The sequence below is a fragment of the Chinchilla lanigera genome, unplaced genomic scaffold (assembly GCF_000276665.1).
Source record: "Chinchilla lanigera isolate Chin_1 unplaced genomic scaffold, ChiLan1.0 scaffold00053, whole genome shotgun sequence".
In the NCBI taxonomy this organism is placed as follows: domain Eukaryota; kingdom Metazoa; phylum Chordata; class Mammalia; order Rodentia; family Chinchillidae; genus Chinchilla; species Chinchilla lanigera.
Genome location: NW_004955454.1, coordinates 1,329,633 through 1,351,422, shown reverse-complemented (window position 1 = coordinate 1,351,422; position 21,790 = coordinate 1,329,633). Strand labels below are relative to the sequence as shown.

General features: G+C 53.3%; 1 protein-coding gene across 5 annotated transcripts in view; it reads left to right on the top strand.

Moving 5' to 3' along the window:
* The window catches only part of LOC102018360 (maestro heat-like repeat family member 5), a 35,143-nt gene extending 15,398 nt beyond the window's left edge, over positions 1–19,745 (top strand). Inside the window, exons 13-31 of one of the 5 annotated variants that reach the window (XM_013520086.1) lie at positions 821–916; positions 2,918–3,022; positions 5,524–5,659; positions 5,741–5,832; positions 6,057–6,098; positions 6,910–7,059; positions 7,573–7,727; positions 8,162–8,285; positions 9,307–9,491; positions 9,706–9,843; positions 10,060–10,171; positions 10,339–10,482; positions 11,027–11,203; positions 11,789–11,884; positions 12,262–12,417; positions 13,455–13,577; positions 19,062–19,164; positions 19,327–19,401; positions 19,574–19,745. In XM_013520086.1, the coding sequence (XP_013375540.1) occupies positions 821–916; positions 2,918–3,022; positions 5,524–5,659; positions 5,741–5,832; positions 6,057–6,098; positions 6,910–7,059; positions 7,573–7,727; positions 8,162–8,285; positions 9,307–9,491; positions 9,706–9,843; positions 10,060–10,171; positions 10,339–10,482; positions 11,027–11,203; positions 11,789–11,884; positions 12,262–12,417; positions 13,455–13,577; positions 19,062–19,164; positions 19,327–19,401; positions 19,574–19,671 (2,307 nt within the window). In that variant the 3' untranslated portion in view covers positions 19,672–19,745. Of the gene's footprint in view, positions 1–820; positions 917–2,917; positions 3,023–5,523; positions 5,660–5,740; positions 5,833–6,056; positions 6,099–6,909; positions 7,060–7,572; positions 7,728–8,161; positions 8,286–9,306; positions 9,492–9,705; positions 9,844–10,059; positions 10,172–10,338; positions 10,483–11,026; positions 11,204–11,788; positions 11,885–12,261; positions 12,418–13,454; positions 13,578–19,061; positions 19,165–19,228; positions 19,481–19,573 lie in introns of those variants that run through there. The other 4 variants (XM_013520087.1, XM_013520089.1, XM_013520090.1 and 1 more) reach the window with 4 other exon arrangements.
* Positions 19,746–21,790: the final 2,045 nt, after the last annotated feature.

The window sequence follows — 21,790 nt, the reverse complement described above, 5'->3', positions numbered from 1 at the left end:
ACTATGCCCAGCACTTTGTGAGCCCTGCGGACTGTCCCTCTCTTATCCCCTGGGAGGTCCTGGGTAGTGTCTGCGCACTCTGCAGTGACACTCAGCCTGGACTCCAGGGACCCTCTCAGATGTTGCTCCCTTGAGAAGCCCTCTCCTCTCCCATTCTCTGTTCCATGCCCTCACTGCCTTGCACTCCAGCTGGCCCTCCATAGTGGGAGGAAAGCACAGAAAAGCCTGGGAGTAATCTTGGCTGTCCTGGGATCTGGAAGAAGTGTCTGCCCCACTACCTGATGACTCTACTCTCCTTCTCTGGGGCAATTAAAATCAGCAGCCAACACATGATGGAAAACTTGATTAGATGCTTGCTCCTGCTGTTGAATTTTTGCTCCTTGCTTGCTTCTTCACCTGTGCGGGGCAATCCTTGAAGCAGAGCCCATTTCCTGTACATCTTGCCCTTTTGCTCAGAAAGTGCTCTGCCTGTGGGAGAAGGATTCCATTGTACTTATATCCATAGCATGTCCTACCTTCTTGAGTCCTGAGAAATCTCCAGCCCTCAGGCTGGCCAGGGGCAGATCATAGCAGGATTGAGAAGTGCAGCAGGAAGCTGGAGAAGCCCTAGTTGTGCAAGAGGGCCCTGCTTGAGCAACTAGGGTGTCCCTCCCCTGTGGCACCTATATTGTCCTATCCATGGCAGATTCTATAGTTCCCTGTGGCTCCTACCTGCAGGGTCTGTCCTCAACTATAGGGGCAGGGCCAAAGCAGACACTTAGAAGCCTCAGAGGCAGGGAAGGCAAGGGTGTGACACCAGCTGACCTGCTTTTCCCACTAGAGCATATACAACAAGACAGTGCAAGCCCTCGACCTGCTCCTCCAGAACTTCTTCGCTGAGAACCCCAGGATGGATGAAGTCTGCTTCCTCCTGCAGGTGAGGTGGGCTCCAGCCCCAGCCAAGCAGCCTGCTGTGCTATGAGAGAGTGGGGGAGAGGGAAGCACAGAGGGAGGCAGAGAGATTCACCACACCCCCTGGGATCCTGCCTCAGCGCCACAGTCAGGCATGGAGGTCTCGCTCCCACAGAGTCCTGCCGTGTGGCCCAGTAGGACTGGCATTGTCTCAGGAGTCAGAGGCCTTCAGTGATGGCAGATGATCTGTGCAACTTGGCAGATGCTTTGCCCACTGCACACTCCCACACTACTTCCTGAGTTGTTCTGCACGGGCAAAGGGTGGATGGCAGTAGATGCCCTTGTGGAGGGGCTGATAGCACCCGTGACTGGCCCTGGGTGCTATACTTCACAAGGGTTAATCCCTCCAGCCCAGAGGGGCCGCAGCATTTCCACTTTACACGTAAAGGAAACAGGCCTGAGAGGGCCACACTCACCCCCGCCTCCTGATGACTGGAGGTGGAGAAAGGAGAAAGCCTCCTCTGTGGAACCCCAGGCCCTACCCTGAATGCCTAGGCACAGGTGTGTCCCCAAGAATGCCACATGGCTCAAAGGGAAGCCTGCTAGTGGGTGCTAGACCCAGGTTGGGTGCTTTCCTCTTGGCTCTGAAGGGAACTCGTTCAGCCCTAAACTGCCCTGTGACAGCCTGCGGCCCATGGAAGGGTGAAGGAGGCGGGAGTGCAGCCCTGGCCTGTGGACTGCCAGGCTGGGACTGAGGAGGTCAGGAGTGGTCCTCTGCAATTCTCTGGGTGCTTCTGGCCAGGCCAGGACTGAAGGGAGTCAGGGATGATTTTCTGCAGTTCTATGGGTACCCTTGGCCAGGAAAGGATTGAAGGAGGTCAGGAACAGTTGTAGTTCTGTGGGTGGCTGGCCAGACTAGGACTGAGGGGGATCAGGCATGCTCCTTTGTAGTTCTGTGCATTTTCTAGCAGGGTGGCTGTGAGAAGGCTGAGCCTCTAGAGGAGTCAGACTCCCAGCTGTTAAAGGTTTTAGTCTCACCTGAGGCTGTGTCAAGCCAACAGTGGTTACTGCCGGTGCCATTGACCAGAGCTTGATGAGGGCTGAGGCTTGGATGGAGCCACAGCTGACCAGTTCAGAACACAGATGTCCCCTCTGCCCCTCCCCTTGAGAAAGGAGCCCAGGTGTGTGGGTCAGTGGTTAGCATCTGTGCTTGAAGGTATGTGGTCAGGGGACAGGACCAACATCCAGGGAGCTAGTGGTCTAGCCAGGAACAAGAGAGTCTAGGGACAGGGGCAATAGGAACAGGGCTGGAGAAGCAGACAGCTCCAAGGAAAATACCAGCCACAGAGACTGCGTCCAAACCCCCGAAGTGACTCAGGAAACAGAGGAAAGAGAGACTGCTAAGGTGTTCACCTGGCCTCCCCTCACCCCACCTGTGCTGATGCAATGAGGCCCTTCGGATGCTGTCTCCACAGACGCAGGGCTCATGCTTCTTGGACACCTGGAAGCTCTAGTATGGCTTGTGGTGTTATGAAAGAATACAGTACTTGGCCCTTGGCCCTGGTTTGGCCCATAGCCCCCAAAGCCTGCAGACTCTCAGGAGTGTATGGGTGTCCTTTATAATGAAAGATAAATTAATATACTCCACTTGCTGCTAATAGCTGACAAAGTGGGGGCAATTGCGAGTACTGAGCCGTCAGCCTGGGGATCTGATCCTGTCCCAGGTAGACATTGTCAGAATAGTGGAACTGGAAGGTGCCTAGGTGGTGTCCTATGGACTTGTTCACTGGTGTTGCGCTGCCTGTGTGAGAGTAGGAGAAGTCTGGTCTCGTATCTCAGGTGGCCTCAGGCCCCACCTGGGAGGTGGCCCCTTAGCTGAAGGAGCTGGTCCTTGCACAGTGGGGAGGCAGATGGTCTGGCGGGCCGCCCTTACCCCTATTAGTCAGCCCCACATACTGGTTTGGGTTGGAGCTGGGAAGCAGGTGGGCCTACAGGATCTGTCCTCAGACCTGCTCTCCCATCTCAGCACATGGAGCACTGGCTGCAGTCGGACAACAGCCATGAGCGGCGGCGGGCTGTGCAATCCATTCTCCTGCTTCTGCAGTGTGTGGTAGACACTCTGAAGTCCACAGTGAGTCTCTGCCCACTGCCCCAGGGAGCAGCTATGCAGAGGGCATAAGGTGTACATCCACCCAGTAGACCATTCCCGGAGCACCCAAGGATTGAAATCGTCTATGCACATACAAGCTACTGGCTATAGGGGAACAAAGGCCCTGCCCTGAGTTCCCTTGCCTGGGCTTGAGGCTGCTACAGTTTAAATAGGAGGGTTTAAGGAAATCAGGCAGGAAGGCTACCACCAACAGGGAACAAATGCTTGAAGGCAGGAAGGGAGGTAGCTGTGGCAACCTGGGAGAAGACTGATCCCTGAGGAAGCAGCATTAGGGGGACAAGGAGGCCACAGTGGTAGGAGGAACTAGAGAAGCCAAGCAATTTTGGAAATGAACAATTCTGTTAAGCAGAAAAGAACAGAGAGTAAAGGAATAGGACCCTCCTCCTCTGCCTGCTGAGATGCTAAGTGGGAAAGAAAAGTCCTTTGAACAGGGAGTGTCGGAACACGCAGAGCTCCTTATAGGAACAGCACTGTCCCAGCTCACAGCAGAAACAAAATAACATCAGAAGCATCAGAATTGGGTGTGAACCCAGAACCCATGACATCTATGGAGGAAGACAGACCCTCTTTACACAATCGGGACAGGCAAAGACTGCCTGGACAGAATGCAGAAGGCTATAGCTGTTGGGGAAATATTGATTAAATAGAATTCATCAAAATTAGAAACTTGTGCATCAAGACACAGGACTCAGGCCAGGAGAAAAAAATGCATAATGGGTGTATTTTCCAGATACAAAAGACTTGTATCTGGAAATAATGAGCTCAGTGCAGAGACAGCCCAGATCCTCAAACTGGCAAAATACATAAATAGGCATATTGTAAAGCACATGAAGTCAAACAGGCCAGGCACAATTTGTTATAAAGGAAATGCAAATCAAAACCACGATAAGATAGATACCCACACCAGCCCTCTAGGAGTGTACAATTAAAGACTGGTGATACCAAGTGTGGCAGGAGTGGGACCAGCCAGAAACACCACACAATGAGGGTGGGAGTGTAAATGGTGAGGACCACTCAGCAGAATTTCCAGAAGTTTCTGTTAGGGTTAAGCACAGTCTTACCTCTAACCACAGAGTTCCACTCCTAGGTATTGAAGAGAAATGAAAACATCTATCCATGCAGAAACTCAGAGGCTGTAGCTCCTTCCTCAAGGCTGAGGAGCAGGATCAGGACTCCAGTGTGACTCGAGATAGGGCCCAGCCTTAAAGAGGCCATCCTCCCACCCACAGACTGTCTCTGATGACACTCCCCACACACCTCATCAATGGGTTCCAGGTGGGTGGGCCCAGCCTCGGGGCTGCTTCTACCCAGGTCCTAACTGCTTGGCTCAAAAGCAGCTCCTGCCCAAGGCAAGGCCCACTACATCCACTCCCTGCATCTCTGAGGCTAAGGCTGGGTACTAACAGGAGAGGTTGCAGACTACCACGCTCCCCCCACAACATGCATAGACACACACATGCACTCATATGCACACATGCACACATGCTGTGCTTGCAAAGATTGCAAGAGGCACACATTATCACTTTTTCACACTACTTTACTTTATTAAAGTAAAATTTGTATACAGTAAAATGACCCAATAAAAAGTTGTTAAGCAGTGCATGACTATATTTTCAACAATTTAAAGGAAAACATGAACATATTAATAGAACAGATGTGAAATATCAAAAGACAAGCGGTAACTATAAAAAAGTCGAATAGACATTGTAGAAATACAAACAGAATATAGTACCTTAAGTGAAAAAGTCCCTGGGTTCTGTTTACTAGTGGGCCAGATGATGCAGAAAAAAACATAAGTGAACCTAAAGACAACAGAACCTACCAAAACTGAAAGAAAAAGATTAGAGAAAAAATAATCAGAGGCTGGAATGTAGCTCAGTAGTAGGGCATTTGCCTAGCATGTGCAAGATCCTGGGTTTATGTCCACAACACAGCAAAAAAAGAAAAAGTCAAAACCACTCAAAGCAGCAACAAGCTGTGGAACAACATCAAGTGTAACTGGGGTCACAAGAGAAGAGAAGATAGGGGCAGAAAAAAGTTGCAGACGCAACAGCTGAAATTCCTTGAATTCTATGAAAAATATAAACCCAGAGATCTGAGAATAGCAATGAACCCCAAGAAGATAAATTCCAAGAAACCTATACTGAGGCACAATGAAACCAAACATTGTTGGAAGTGGGAATGATAATGATAAATGGGAAAAATCTTACAGCTGCCCAAAGGTAGAAATACGGGCATGTGAACCTCTAGGCGGTAAGGATGAGCACAACATAATTTCTCACTACTGGCAACAATAAGGACCCCTTCCATAGAGGAGGATGCTGAGGTCAAGAGGCACAGCTGAGCTGGGTTGGAACAGGAGCCCCTTTCTGACCCAGCCAGGCCACTTGCTATAAGATGCTAGGCCCCAGAGGGGACCCTAGGAAGCCAGGCCTGGCTCTGCTTACTCCCCTTCTCCCTAGGAAGAGGCCATGCCTTCCGTGCTGGGCCACCAGCTAGGCCTGCTGACACTGCTATGGTGGGACACAGATGCAGAGACCCAGAGCCTTGCCCACCAGTGTGTCTATCTACTCCTGCAGCTTTCTGTGCAGCAGAAGGGTGAGCTGCAAAGACCTGGCAGAGGCAGGGAGCTCCCTCACCAGGTGGGGGAGTCCTGCACTAACTTTGAGTCCTGCACAGGAACAATGGTGTGTCTGCGCCAGAGCAAGGTGAAGTGCTTCAAGGTCAGGACCTCTGGAAAAGGGGAGGCGGAGCTCAAACATTTGGTGAAGGTGAGGCCTCCCAGAGCTGGGGCTACTGGAAGGTGGGTACACTGGCTGGACCCCCACACTATCCAAGAGGATAGGATTTCTCTGGTCCCCTCCTCCCCTCGGCCAGTTGTACAGCTGGGGCCTGTGGCCTATGCCTGGAGCAAATGGAGCTCAGCCAAGATGGAACAGCCTAACAGACCTTGCCCTTCTGCGGAAGAGTGCCCTGTCTCTGCTCCACCTTGCAGGTTTTCTCCAGACATGAGCCCGTTTGGAGCTGCAGGCCTAAGGTTCTTACTGGGCATCCTGGGCCTACCTCTGAGGCTCCTTGGGAGGGAGACAGCTCATTTTGCTTTTCAAGGGATGCTCTATCTTAGCACTGCCCCTCTGCCCAGGCAACCTAGAATGACCCTGGTCCCTATACTCTCCCATCTCACCCTCCCTATGCGTTCTTCTCAGGCCCAGCCCTCCCTTGCACTGCACTAGGGGACCTTGGGTAGAACATTCCAGCCTTCTGAGCCTTGATTTCCTCACCTTTCAAATGAGGACCTTTCAGGTCTGAGACCCTCCTGCTCCTAGACAGGCTATAGTATGACAGTGCCACCTTTGTCCAGCTGGAGTCCCCTGGGCCACGCACCCAGCTGAGGCTGTGTCTCAGGGGCTCCCTCCCCAAACACAATGGACAGGAATTTGTTTTCACCAAGGACTTATTCCCAGGGAAAGTGGGTGAGGGAAGCAGGATCCGGTAAGGAAAGGCAGGAGCCACAGGGAGCTGTGAGCTACACACAGGCAGGGCACTGGCCACTGGCTGCAGGGTGGCGACCCTACTGCCCCAGGCAAGCCTGCTTGCTCCCATTGCCCCAGAGCAATCTTTCATAGAAGGAGCAGCTGGGAGCTTGTGGTGGCCACATTTGCAACCACCCGGTAACAGCCTGTCACTGTGTGAATGAGCAGCTAAGGCAAGCTGGGCCCTTCTGGGGCCCCCAAGCATCTGTGCACAAGGAGGTGCACATGGCCCTTGCTCCATCTCTGGGAACAACCTAACCTGGACGCCCCGGCCACTGCTGACCAGCGGCCCTTGCCCCCTCGCCCTGGGCACAGGCCTTCGACAAGGTTCTGAGTGAGGACCAGCACACACAGCTGGTGCTCATGCTGCTGCACGGCCTCAGCAGCCACAGCCTCCTGCAATGTCATCTGGCCTCCAAGCTCCTCCTGATGATCTTCGAGGGCCGCAGCATCAAGCCAGAGCAGGTGGGCTGGCACTCAGGCTCCCCTGGAGGGGCATGATGCCTGTCCTCAGCCTGGCTTGTGTCCCCCTGCACATACTAGAAGGGGAGTGGATGGCCACTCAGCAGGGGCTATCTGTACTGCCCATGTGTGCACACTCATGCCACAATTCCCACAGGAGACCACCGGTGCCTCTTTCAGCAGCCTCCTCCCAGCAGCTCTGCCACTGCAATTGCAGTCATACACTGCCTCACTGGCAGCCTGTAAGACAGCGAGTTAGTCTGGTAATTCAAGATGCACCCTACACTAATGTCACACATTAGGTGCCTGGCCCTACCAACTCAGGTGCTCCACACTGGCCTTTTGTAGGGATGGCATCCCACTTTCCCAGGGACAAACAGGCAGAATGAAGGTGTGCAAAGGGACAAAGTGGCACAAACCCTAAGCCAGGTCTGTAGAGCTGGGCCCCACCCAGGATCCCAGGGTCCTACTCTTTTGTCCCGTCTGAGGTTTGCTCCACCTGCCCCTCCTGCACAGGTGGCCGAAGTCCTGCAAGGCCTCTTCCAGGAGGTGCCAAGTTTCCACTTCAAGAAGACCCAGCAGACCATGACAAGGGTCATGATAGCTCTGGGGACCCAGTACACATCAGAGGTGGCTGAAGTGCTCCTGTCCCTGTGCCACCCCTCAGAGAAGTAGGTCTCCTCCTCAGCCCACCGCTCCAGAAAGACTGTTGTGTGGCCTCCTGGAGATGCTTGGGCTCTGTTGCAGGCACCAGGAGACATGTGCCTGAGGGTTTCTGCCAGGCACACCTCTTCTCCTGGAATCCAAGCCCAGGGCAAGCAGTCCCCAAGGGTAACCTGGGCTAAGGGCATTGAGTGGGTGCTCCCAGGGTCCCAGGAGGGGGCTTCAGCATAGAAATGTCTCTCAGACTCAGAGAGACCCCAGTGGCCAACCTCCTGCGGAGCCAGAGGTCAGATGGGTGCCACCAAGACAATGAACCTGGCCAGTTGCCACTTACCGGTGTATGGAAGGTCTCCCATTCCCCCAGGGGCTCCTCTGGGACTGTGAGGCAGCACAGCCTGTGCACCCATGTGGCCAGTGGTGACACAGGCTTCTGTCTCCCCAGGCAGATCCTAACCCTCTGGATATCCCTGGCTTCCAATTCCAAACTGGCTCGAAATGTCATGACCCTGCTCTACATGAAGCTCAAGCTGCACCCCTCCTTGGAGATCATCCAGTCCACCCACCAGGTCCAGCTTATCTCTGTTTTAGTGAGATGGGCTCCAGGTTCTGTTCAGGGTCCCTTTTGCAACAGTACCTGCACCCAGTGGGGTCCCAGGGTGACATTATGCAACTATCAGAAGTCTGGCCCTCACTTAGGCCCTTGTCGGTTTGTGACTGCCTAGTTTCAGGGAGACTGTTGTTTGTGAAGATGGCCACCATGTTGCACCTGCACATATGAGCCGCTGGGTGTCTGGGACACTGGGTGACTGGTTAGCTGCCTGGCCACAGGGCCTCACTACTGCCATCAGCACTCATTTCTCCATGAGGGTGCCAGTGCAGAAAGATCAAACATCCCGCACACTCACAGCAAGTGCCCACCAGAGCACTGTGACCCGTAGGTTCCCTATAGAAGCAACAGGAAGCTAGGGAGGAGTTTGATCTAGGAATGATTTGGTTAGCTCTGCCCTTGACAAGAGGACTCTGGGCAAGGGGAGGAGCAGTGGAGGTTACACTGCCTCTAGAAATCAGAAGAGCTAGAGGGCATGGAGACCACAGGATTGTTTAGGGGCAAGTGCCCAGGGGCACAGTGACCATTTATAGCCCCACATAAGGAAACAAGGCCAGATGGAGTCAGACATAGAAACCAGCGGTCCAGGATAGGAAGCCAGTGGGAGCAGGAGAGGCCTTCACCAAGGAAGCATCTGGAAGGGACCTCTCCACAGAAAGGATGCTAGAAAGAGCCAGACAGCTCACCAGAGGGCAGAGCCAAGCAGGGGAAGGGCAGCCAGTGGTAGGGTCTGGGCAAAGCTTGGAGTCCAGGCAAAGGTAGGAGGTTGGGGCCCAGCCTATCCTATCTTGCAGCTGGCTGCTGCAGGAGGAGTTAACCAACCCAGGTCTGGCTACAAGTAGCCAAAGGTTCCTGATACTGAGTCCTAGGGTGAGACCAAGTAAAAGCAGGGGGATCTGGAGACAGAATGGGCATGTGGCCTTGCTGCCCTCTTCTCCAATCATCTGGCACCTCTGTGTCTGCCCTACCACCTACTGCAGGCTTTGGGTACCATTTATGAGCTCCTCTACATGCAGGAGTACAGGGCCATAGTCCGCAAGGCCTTTGCGGGGATCCTCCTGGGCCTGCTCACACAGCTGTACTACCTACTCGAGCTGGGCATGGTTGAGGGCTTCTTGGACTACCAGGAAGACATCCTGGACTCCAAGCCCCTTGGGCCCTGCAGGTGAGATGTGGCGCAGACTCAGGCCCACTCCCCTCCTCTTTTGGACCCTCCCATTGGGCCGGGGATCCTCCCACTAGATGCTAGGTGCTGAGGACTGAGGAAGGAATGGACTGTGTTCCACAGGGTGGGGTAGAGGGCACGGGGAGCCCAGAAGGCAGCAGCTGGTCCAGGCCCCATGGCCTCCACCCTCTCCCAACACTCTGCATCACCCCAGGACCTGCCTAGAAGCACTGAAGGGCCTCTTCTGGACCACTCGGTACTGGGAGGTGTTCGCCCACATCAAACTGCTCAGAGGCTGGGAGCTCTTTGGGCACCTAGAGACCTACACGGAGGGAGTGACCGTTCTGGCCAGGTGATCCCCAAGCTCGGGTACCCTGGCTGGGAGGGGCTGGATCACACCCTCATGGGGCCTCCTGCCTGCAACTTCTCCCACTGGATCCTGCACTCAACTTAGCTGCCTGACAAGGGCCCTGAAATCTGTGGCAGTGGTGTGCCTGCCCCCGCCTCCAACCTTACCCTCAGCCTGACCAGAGAACAGGGGCCTGTTTCTGTTTCTTCCATCTGACAGGGCCATGGCACTTTATGGCTGTGAGGTCAAGGCTGTCTTGGGACAGGCCATCGTCTCCATGAGGAGCGCTGAGGAGCAAGACAACATTGTGGCCATCCTCATCATCTCAGAGGTCAGCCTCTCCCTGGCCACCCACACTTTGCTCTCTTACACTGTCCTCTGCCCTTCAGGAAGAAAGTCAGAGCTGAACTTTCCTCCCTGTCCTTGCTATGAAGGCATCCCGGCTTCTGCCTGACACATGTCGCAGGCTGACTTTCCCTGACAGTGCTGACCCTACAGTTTCTCAACAGTCCAGAGGTTCCTAAGTACGTGTCCCAGAGGACCATGAAGAAACTTCTGAGCCTGGGCCTGAAGAGTCCCAACTGGCTGGTACGGGCCATGAGCCTGAAGGGCTTCAGTAGCATCCTGATGAACCCCAAGAAGGTGAGAAGGAGATGGGAACCTTTGTAGGAAAGCACTTCCAGCCCAGAAGGACTGCCGGGAGGAGGCTGGAGAAAAGCCTCCAAGGTAGGCAGATGGGGAAGCCACATCAACCAGTGGAAAAGGCACTGTGCAGGGGGAGGATTCTGAGCTGCAGGGAGCTCTGAGTTCAGCTTCCTTAGTCTACTTCTGGAGAATATGTTTCAAGGGTGTGTGTAACATAGGAGAGGTTGGCAGCGAGCAGGGCTCAACTATGCAAGGGCAGCAGCAGGCCGAGGAGGCTTGTTGGGATCCTCTGTCATGCCCCACCCACCTCCCTCTGCCTGTTGAATCTCCCAGAGCAGGTCCATTGCCCCATAATGCCATCGCAGGGGTAAAGGGCCTTGTTTCCATCTACCTGTCCAGCGTGGAGGAGAGGTGGGGAGTGAAACTGTGGTCAGTCCAACCAGGGACTCGGTCCTCCATCCGGGAGATGGATAGGTACAGTCTGGAGGAGGGTAAGCAGTCCAGGCGCTTTGCCCCACTGTGAGGGGCGTGTCTCTTGCAGGTGGCCCTGCTCCATGGCATGCTCAGGGATCTGGTATACAGCTTTCTGCAGCCCCAGCCCCAGGATCCCCTGGGTCTGATAGTAATCCTGGGCGACATCCTGCACCGTCTGGGCCTCCAGGGAGTTGGCGCCATCAGCGTCCAGATTGCCCAGCACCTGCTGCAGCTGTTTGAGCATGTGAGGGGAGCAGGGCGGGAGGTGGGGATGGGGTGACTCGGGCAGCAGCGGGATGTAGCGGGGTGGTAGTCTCTGGGAAACCAGCAACCCCGGAGCCCTGAGCCCTCTTCCGGATGGGACTTACGGTCTCTCCTGAGCCCACCAATCAGAGAGGCCGACGCCATTCTATGGCTGGCTTGTGGATAAAGTCCTCGGGCCGAATAGCCTGGATGAGAACTTGGAGGCAGATGGGAGATTCCGCTGAGTCTTGGACTACTCTCCCACTGGCTGATCTTCAAGGCGGGGGCACACACTGCCCTCCCCTACTGTTTCCAGCCTCATGGGATGACAGGAACCACCAGTTCCCTTAAAAACCGCTCTCATGGTCTACCCCGAGGCAGTGTGGCCAAGGGTCTCCTGCTGGGAAGAGGGGCTAGGGGCTATGATGAGGAGAGAAAGAGGAGGCGCAGGTTAGCGTTTAGAAAGACCCTTGGGCTGCTGCGCAGAGAACAGCTGGGAAGCGGGGCCGCCTGGGCAGAGCATATGGTTTCAAGGGTGTGCATAAGGTAGGCAAAGTGGGCAGTGAACAGGTCTTACTCTGTGCAGGGGCAGCAGCAGGAAGAGGAGATGCAAGACCCCTTGGAGAATGGTTGGACGATCCTTAGCTGGGCAGGTGGGAGGGGGACGCTGCAATTCCTGCAGGTGAGGAGAGGGTGACAGCACGAATCTGGCTGGGGCAGCACGCAGCTCTACCTTTCATGGAGGTGTGAGGGGGCACTGGGTAGAGACTGAAGAGGTGAGCATCAGTACCACCAAGGCTGCCAGTAATGCGCACCGCTGGAGGTGCTGGCCTCAATCCTTACCTCAACCCAAGGACAAAGGCAGTGTTACTACCTTCTGTTTACAAACGATGAAACTGAATCACAAAGAGAAGGAAGCTTACTATGGTCACAGAGCCAGAAAGTGACACATATGGCACCAGGGTCTGCTGGCCATTGGAAGTCTCAGGCAGAGCCAGAGGGCTTGCAGGAATTGGGTGTGTTGCCTGCCTAAGCAGAAGGCCTACTTCTGTCCCCCAGAAAAAGGTGAAGGTGCGTGGAAGTGCCATCCTGCTGTTTGGGGATGTTATCTACAGTGGTGGCGGAAAGTTCCAGCAGACGCTCAAGAACTTGGCCTTCCAGGCCCTGGTGCCTCTGCTCTTGCACCTAGCCGATTCCTGCCAAGAGGTTGTCATGGTGAGCAGGTTTCCCCAGGCCAGGGTGGCCCGGGTTCCAGTGTGTGGGAGGACCCAGATCTATGACTGGAGACCGGAGGCAGGCTGGGCCAGAGTGTGAGGCTTGGGCCTCTTGAAGGTGAATCTCTGGATGGAGAAAAGGAAAGAACCCATTCCTGTGGTGGTCCTTCAGCCACCTGCCTTCAGCTTTTCCACCTCTGCTGCCTTGTCAGCCCAGGGTCTTGGGCATCTCCACTGGCCACAGAAACCTTCCCTTTCCCACACCTAAAATCAGCCTTGAGAGCCTGGCATCCACAGTCTTCTGCCTCCACTTTCCCCTCCCTTGGCTGGTGGCCCAAACTGTCCTACACAAGGGCTCCTAGAGGCCCCAGTCTCATCACATGGCCCCCAGGTTTTATGGATTCTGCCTTTGTGTAGTGCCCCTGACCTCTGGCAGAACCCTTTTTCACTTCTGGACAGGCCCCCTGCTTCATTTCCCTGGACACCTGGTCTGGCCTCTACTAGCTAGCACACCAGGACCACTTGCACTGGCCCTGCGTGCCTTCTCTGTGCTGCAGTATTACCCTGTACCACTGTACTTTGTAACCCTTGTGCTCTACCCAAGGGCCTCTCTACCCATCCCAGATGTCACCAAACAAACCACCCTGGGTCCATCTGCACTGTGGGAAGTTAAGCCCCTTTTCAAGACTTAGAAGGTATAATTCCTTTCTCTGAGACAGGGGGCCCAAGCAGACTCTTTGGGCAGCATCTCCTTCTTGGCATCAAGTAGGAGGCCTGGGCAGCCAAGGTGACCTCGGGCCTCGCTCTAAGCCTTGTGTAGGTGCCATGGGGCTTAGGGTGGGGGCACCTTCTTGGGTCCCCTTCCTCTGGTGGCACAGCTCTCTCTGGGCAGGCAGACAGCACAGCTAGGACCTCAGATGTCCTGGGAGAGTATCCCTGCAGAATCCTGCTCCCCTTGGGATCTGCCCGGGAGGGACATGATGATGGGCTGGAGGCTGGGTCTACTCTGGATGACCCATCTCTGTTCTGTACCCACAGAGGACAAAGTTCACCTTCTTTCGCTGTGCCATCTTGCTGAAGTGGGAGTTCCGAAAGGAGCTGTTCAGCAAGTTGGCGTGGGGCCAAGGACTGAGCGCCGAGTACGACATTTTTGTCTTCATGGTAAGGTGTGGGCACCCTCTGGGAGAAGGACCGGGGACAGGGAGGAGGAGATGGATGTGCACAGTCGCCTCAGCCCTGTCAGAGGAAGGTCGTGGAGGGTGGGCAGGTGGTCCTGCTCGTGTTTAAGTGAAACAAGGTGGAGATAGCTCCTTTCATCCCACAGACCTCACAGTAGATACTGGCCACCCTGCCGTCCCTCCAGGCTTGGAAGTTTCCTTTTCCATTCTGTGCTTCAAAACGACTGTCCTTCACCCTTAGGGGGTTGGACCTGAGAGAATCAAAGTTCCCCAGGAAAGAAACAGAAACATTTACTACTATATTTTGTTCTGGCCACCTCCCTCCTCCAGGGGGATGAAGGGCAGAGCCACTTCCTACTTGAATGTGGAGGGAGGAAAACATGGACGGAAGGGAAAACCAGTAAAAAGTCTCCTGGTAGTGCCAGCCAGAGTGGGCCCCGCAGTTGCTAGCAGACTACATTTAGAAGCTGTGAACAGCTGAAGGATGGAAAAGGCCAAGTCTCCAGGGACAGGAGCAGTCAAGAGCACTTCCTGCAGGGGACAGAGCCATCTGGTCCCAGAGAGGGATGGAAGTTTCCTTTCCTGGTGGGTAGCACAGCCTTGAGGGTTGAGCTCATCAGGAGCAAACAGACTGGCTGCCAGCCACAGGTTGCCCTATCAGAGTCTTCCCTGTTCTTTGGGAGGTTGTCTCTGGCTTGGAAATGTGTGTGGATTCCTCGAGCACCTCAGATGTGGGTCCTGGGCTGCTTATTTGGGTTGTACTTGTTTTTGCCATCAGTGGCTTGTGCGTTTGCTTTGCTGATGGTGTCTCTGGTTGTGCAGAAGTTTCCAAATGTAGTGTAGTATAACTAGATGTACTCCTTTCTGTGGTTTATGCTTTGGGGTCTTGTTAAGAGCCTCCTCCCTGTTCCCTGTAATAGTACCACATCTGGCAGAACTAGAGGGGCCTCCATGTTAGGTGTGGTGCTGAGTTCCTTGCTTGTGGGTAGGCATGCTGCACCATTGTGTACAGTGGTGCCATGTGTCACCTTATGCCGTGGTGAGTGATGATGACAACAGAAGCATGGACCTTGGGAGGGAGCCCAAATACCATGATGCTGACTTTAAATATTTGGTATCCATTAGGGTCCACTCAGGAGACAGACAGGCACAGCCACTTGAGTAGGGAAAACTTATGCAAAGGGGCATGATATGTGACTGGAAACAAGTTATAGTACAAGATGGCAAGAGCTTTAATCAACACCCATAAAGTGACATGTGTAATGTATATAATAGATAAGGTCCACTCCCCTGAGGTGGGCACCCAGGAAGAACCCCACCCCCAGAAAATCCAGGAAAAGCCTCTGCTAGGTGATGTTGCATGGAGCATAGGCTACAAGATTGCCCTGGGAACCTGGAGGAAGCTACTACTGCGGGGCTGCAAGAGCAGATTCTGGAGACATGGGTGGCAGCCGTGTCCCCTACAGGGTCCCTGCTTTGCTGCCTCCTTGACTTGCGGGGGTAGCTATGAAAAGAGACATCCCAGATCCATGTTCACAGAGCAGGCAAAAGGGGTGAATTTAGAGCTGGAATAAAAAAGGAGGAAAAAAGTTGGTGTGGATGCAAGGGTCTACACATGAGATGTGTGTGCTGACCTCATTCTATTACAGTTCACATGGCTTAACTCAGTTTCCTGTCTGCATCTTCTTTGCCTCTTTTTTTTTTTCTTTTTTTTTTTTCTTGGTACTAGGAATTGAACTTAGGACCTTGCACTTGCCAGGCAGGTGCTTGTGCCACTGAGCTATGTCCCCAGCCCCTTCTTTGCTTCTTGATGCTGCATTTTGGGTTGCTTTCCAGGCTTATCTTCTAGTCATGAAGTCATCTTCCTCCATCTCTGATTTGCTCTTGGAACGTCCACTGCCTGGTATTTGTGAGCCACCTGCTCCCTTCAAGGGTCATGCCTTTGTCTTCTGAGTGCCCGTTTCCCACAAATGTGACCATTTAAGAAAGTGCCCATTCTCTGCTTCTTGGCTGACCTGTGCTCTAGCTCTCAGGAAGTCACCCCTGCTGACTTCCTCTCATTTCAACGCTTGTCCTGTGCATGGCTTGGCCTTCCCTGGGCATCCTGGGCCTTGCACTCATGCATCTCTGTGGTTGCTGCTGACATGGGACACATTTGCTGTTAGGCTCCAAGGTTCCCCTAGAATGCAGGCCCTATAAATCCAAATTCTAAGCCTCATGTGGCCCTCACTCATGGGTGTCATGCTTCTGGAAATCATACTTTTCTCAAATGAGCTGAAAGCCACCTTTTTATAGGTCTTTCTGCCTGCCTTTGGGGTCTTCCACTCTGCTCCCAGGATGCCTCTTCTTCCCTTGACTCCCAGGCCTTAGGGCTCATTTCCTCATGGGTATAAGAGACAATGCCAGCATCCATGTGGGGAGACAGATTCACACTCAGGGTGGCCAGAGCTTCACCTCTGGGGCTTAAGGTGCTGGTTATATCCCTCTCCTGGTTACTTTTCTCTCATTGCAGGGATAAAATACGCAACGCCCAAAATGAAGGAAGGAAAAGTTTGCTTAGCGTTCAGTTTGTGGAGGTTTCAGTCCATACGTGGCTGGCTCCAAGGCAGAGTGGCACATGCAGAGGGCAACAGTTTATGGCAGTGGAAAACAGCAAAAGCAACCAGAGCAAAAGGGAGGAGGAGCAGCAAGCAGCTTCTTTCCCTCCCTTACATTGTATGTAAACTACCTGCCCCAGGGCAGGTGTAGCACTCACATCCATAATTCCAACATTGGACCATGAATCAATCATAAACTCTAAAAGTCCACCCCATGACTGTATGTGGCTTTGGGGGGACACCCAGACACAAAGCATAACAATCCCTGCCTAGTTCTGCCCTTGGGGATTCATCTTCTGTTGAGCTAGTTTAGCAAAGTAGTTTAAGAGAAATCTGCCATTAACAGATTCTTTCATCTTGAATGTATTTCCTTGCATAGAGAGGACTATGATTTGTGTTTTATTTAATATCCAGCTTATTCATCTTATTAATTCATCAAAATGTTCTTTTAAAGCATTAAAAGACAACATTGCTAACACTACATTTGCCAATTAGTGCGTGATCCATACATTAAAGCTTATTTAACAGAATCTCTCTGAATATATTGATGACATACTTATTGACACACGTCTGTGGACTTCATTAAAATAACACTTTAAAGTATCAGATTCTCTAGGCATTTCTAGCACTGCAGACAAGAAGGGCACCTTCAGATCACTTGATTTTGCATCTGATCCCCTCCCTCCTCCTTCTCCTTCTCTTGTTCTTCCTTCCCTGCTCAGCCTTTAGGGCATTTACAACTCTGCAAGATGGCTCTAGTTTTATTAGACTCCAGGGGAACCAGCTGCCTGGCAGCAAACCCCACCCCAAGGCAGAGGGTTGCTGACCTCTGGGCCCATCTGTAGTGACCTTTGCTGCCCAGCAGACTCCCCTTCTCAGAAACCTCAGTTTCTCTGTGTCCAGAGGTCTACAAGGTCAGGACTCCTCTGCCAGGCTGCCACTTTGTGATAACTGGATCCCATGTAGGTCATGGCTTTCCGCCTGTCACCACTTGGGGGCCTGAGATTAAGGCTCTCCTGCCAGTTGCTGGGTGGGGATACAAGGCTGCCCCACGCCACAGGCTGACTGCCCCTTCCATCCCCACAGTCCTTTCCAGTCCCTGTCCCAGGCTACTCACAGCCCTGATTGTACAACCATGTGGAGCCAGCTTACATAAGCACCTTGTTTTTTAAAATCCCAAGTACAGAAACAGAATATTCATAGTTAGTTACAGGCTTCCCCACCTGTCATACCAGAAAAAAGTTACATGAATTGAATTGCACCTTCCCGTTGGTAGTGCCTCCTTTCTGTTTGTATCATGATTCCCTTGTCTGTGACCTCTGTCATCTGCTAGGGTCATCAACCAGAGCACCACAGTGGGCTGGACAGAGAGCTGCCCACATCCCCTCCCAGCACCAGGAATGCTGCCCATTGGGGATCTGCCCAGGCCTTCTGCCTAGCTTCCATAGCTGGTGGTACTGTAGTTCCACTATGAGGTTTTCTCCCTGCCTGTGTATCTATCACTGCATCACGTTTCCTCTTTATACAAAGACACCAGTCATACTGGATCAGAGCTCTTCCCAGTGATTTCAGTTTACTTTGATCACCTCTGTAAGACCCCGTCTCTGAATGAGATCACATTCTGAGCTACGGGGCATCAGGAATTCAACTTGTCCACATTTCGACACAACTCCACCCTAGTGGCCAACAGCAGACTGAGTTTATTCTGGAGATTGCTGTTCCCATCTGTAGCTTCCTGGCTTCCACACTCAAGCCATTCCACTAGGGAAACAGCTACCCCTTTCCCTGCAACCTTTTCCTTTTGGAATATTGCCCCGGACATTTTAGTAAGCACTCTTCTTTTTGGCAATAGTAGAGTGTTCCAGACCCTTACTAATTTTTTTCCCACTCCAAGACAGGGTGAATTCCTGCAGGGAGTCCTGGATCCAGGCTGCCCTGGAGAACACGTGCATGGTTTGGTTGTGGCCAAACTTCACCTGGGATGCACAGTGCACTCAGGTCTGCTGAGGACTGAGGTGCTCTTCTGTGTTGAAGGTGGACCAAACTGAGAAGGACCTGGGTTTGCAGGGAAGCTATCACAACCCCAGGCACAGCTAGCTGTGGAAGTTCAGACTGCCAGGGTCTATCTCTGCAGAGCTCAGGTGGAGGGGCCACAACTTAGACAGCTCTGTGTTAGGCAAGTGGTGAGTGCCCATCGGTGGATCTGGGCTGGGCAGGAGAGGCCAGATGTTGGTTCCCAGCCATGGCAGTGGTCAGCGCAGAACAATAGCACCTAGATGGCCCCAGGGTTTGAAGTGTGGCCTGGGGATGAGTGCCAGGGTGATAGACTTGTTAGGGCTCTTTGTCATATCAGTGACAGAGAAGTCAATTCAAACAGGCTCAGATAATAAACTGATCTACAAAAGGGAGAGACCAGGAAGACACTTTCAGCTCTTGAAGTGTCATTCTCAGGGTTCCTCTCCTAGAGGTGTCACCTCTGCGGCTTCACATGTCCCCACACGTGCCTGCGCCAGCCAATCCTGCAGACCTTTGCTCCTCACCTGACAGTACTTCCTGCATTCCATCATCTCCTGGCTCAGGGCTACACTGGGCTGGGAGGGGAACTGGGCTGGGGGTGAGTTGGGGGATAGTGGAGGATGTCCAGGGTGAGCTGAGGAAGAGGTCGCAGATATAGCTGGTTTGGATGGTTTAATACCCCGCCCCATCCAGAGGTGGAGATGAATAGAGAAGCTGGGCCTGTGGGGCTCTGGGCCCAGCCTAGAGTGACTGCCCTCTTTACTTCCTGGCCTGGGTACTGGGGCAGGCGCGCTGGGGCCACCAGTGGGGGCTTTGGGTGGAGCATGTTACAGAGGCCGCCTCTTCTACCCCAGGTGGAGAGCAACTTCGGTAGACACCACCAGTTTTTCATGCAGGCCCTGACCTACCTGGTTAGCCCCTACAGGAACCTGAAGCTGGCAGCTATGAAGTTCATTGGTAGGCACTGCCCTGGCCACCTTGCCCTCTGCTCCTTGTGGCGTCCTCCTCACTCCCTATACAGGCCAGACAGGGGATGGCCTTACGTCCCTATGAGAGGCCAGACAACCCAATGGACAGCACCCTCTGTGACAGAAGGTGCCAGGCCCACTTGACTTCCAGGGGGCATGCTGCAGGACTACTTTCTGGACCTCTGCTTCTACCTGAAGAAGAGTGACATAATAACCCTCAAGAAGTGTGAGCTGGGCCCGCGGCCCAAAGGGGAGCCTCTTCCCAACACTCCCAGGATCCCTCTGGCTGAGAGTGGGCCCTCCTCTGCCCTCCACACTGGGATCTGGGGACAGGCTGCCTCCCCAGAGGGTGTCCCAGGCTCTGCGGACATGCAGTCAGACTACTGTCTCCACTGCAGATTTTGACGCCCTCCAGGAGGACCCAGATGTCATATGCCGCAGGTTCTACCTGAGCTTCTCGGAAGACATCATGGATCTGTCCCAGTCTGTGGCCTAGAGCAGAGCTCAGCAGCCACTCAGCCTGTCCCTTCCCTGTCCTTGTTGAGTTCTATCTTTATTAAATGCTGACAGAGTGCACCTTGGCCTCCCTGGTTCTTCCTGCCTGCACCTACCTGCGTGCATTCACATGTGCATGTGGCCTGGGCTCTCCCCTCTGCAGACACCAGTGGCTCTGGGTACCCAGGGAGCCCAGGACCTGAGGGTCATCTTCCACAACCCCTCCCCACTCTCCTGTCCTTAGCATGTCCTGGGTGGTCCCACATGCTGACCAGTCTAGGATGCTGGCTTCCCCTCCTGCCCCATCCACTCCCTACTTGCCAGCCCAAGTGGAGCCTTCTCTCTGCACCTCTGAACCATTCCTATCCTACCCCAAGGATTCTGGTGACCTGCCACACCCCCATTCACCTGCTGTGCTTTAGCTGTGAGCCCTTTACATGGCCCTCAGCTCAGGAGATACCCTCTGCCTTCCTTCAATTTGACTGTGTCTCTGCTATATGGATTCCTGGCGTGGACACCTACCCCGCACACCACCACCAGGGTCCACAGTCTCCAGCCCAGCACAAGCTCCTCAGCAGTGTCCCTGGCCCATGCTTCCTATGGTAACATTAGGACCGTGGATGGCTTCCTGGTGTGGCACTGAGGCTTCCCAGCTCATAGTGGCCATGCAGTGATGCAAATCAAATGTTCAGAGGGGTCAGTGCCTTGGATGTGGTTCTTATCCCACAATAGCACCACAACCTGCCCAGGAGAAGTTCAAATGCCTGAAGCAGCTGCCTAGGATACAGATGATGGGCCACATCAGATACCCAGATATCACCTAGGACCTCTACCTCCTAACCACATCCCTCAGCAGCAGATCCATGGACAAGGTGGACTTTAACTCAGCTATGGAGGCATCTGGAGTGGGGGGACAGCTGGAGAAGCTGAGGCTGCCTGCCCAAGGAGCTGAACCTGAAGGTATCTGGCCAGCCTGGCCTTTCCCAGCAGACTGAGGGCAGAAGCCCAAGGCTAGAGCTCTACTTCCCACAGTGGTTACTATTCCATGTCCAGCCAGCTGTCCCCAGTGGAGGACCATGTGACAGGTATGCTGAGGGACAGGGAGCAGGGCAGTGGGGGTTGACACACAGTGTATCTGGCCAGGTCTCATGAGCCAAGGACAGCAGGAATCGGCCTGAATGGATCAAGCTGTGCTGATAGGTTTCCAAGATTTGTGTACAGAGGAAACTGAAGCCATGGTGTGGGAGGAGGGTGTGCGTTGGGGGGAACACCAGATGGGGACAGAATTGTGGGAAATTCCCATCTTCCGTGTCTGGATGGAGGAGAATGTCCCAGTAGAGGATGCTCGGAATTCGCAGAAGGAAGTTGGGGCAGTGAGGCATTACAGGAACAAAGGGCAGAGATGGCCATGAGGATGAGCAGCCAACTGTGTGGGATGCCCCTGAGAGGCTGGGATAGGGGAGGTGGGAAGGAACCTGCATCTCTCCAGAGCACTTGGGGTGTCTGGTGGGAAAGGAAGCTAGGGTGAATTTTAACCTTTGAAGTGAGCAGAGTAGATGCTCCGAAGACCGCTCCCACTAGACTACAGCTATGGAGTCCAGGCTGGCCTCAACCTTGTGACAATCCTCCTACCTCAGCCTCCCAAGTGCTGGGATCACAGGCATGCGCCACCCTGCCCAGCCCATGTTGTTTTTAGAAATGTAACGTTGCAGTGTAATTTCAAGTTTGTTGTGGTAATGCTCCCTGCCTTGTTCTTATTGCTTATCTGGGTCTTTTCTGGTTCTACATAAATCTTAGAATTACTTTTTCTAGTTCAGTGAAAAAAAAAAAACTGACTGTATTTCATTTGAAATAGATTAAATCCATATATGATATTTGGTACAGTGGCCATTTTGACAATATTAGTTCTTCCTATATTGCCCAGTAACCCAAGAACAGAGGATGTCTTTCCAATTTCTAATGTCCTCTTCAATCTCTTTTTTTAGAGCAATATATTTTTATTGTGCAGTTCTTTCACATTCTTGGTTAGTTCCTAGGTACTCTTTTGGTGTATCATGAATGTGATTGTTTCCCTGATTTCTTTCTCATTGGGCTTATTCTTGGTGTATAGGAATGCTGTT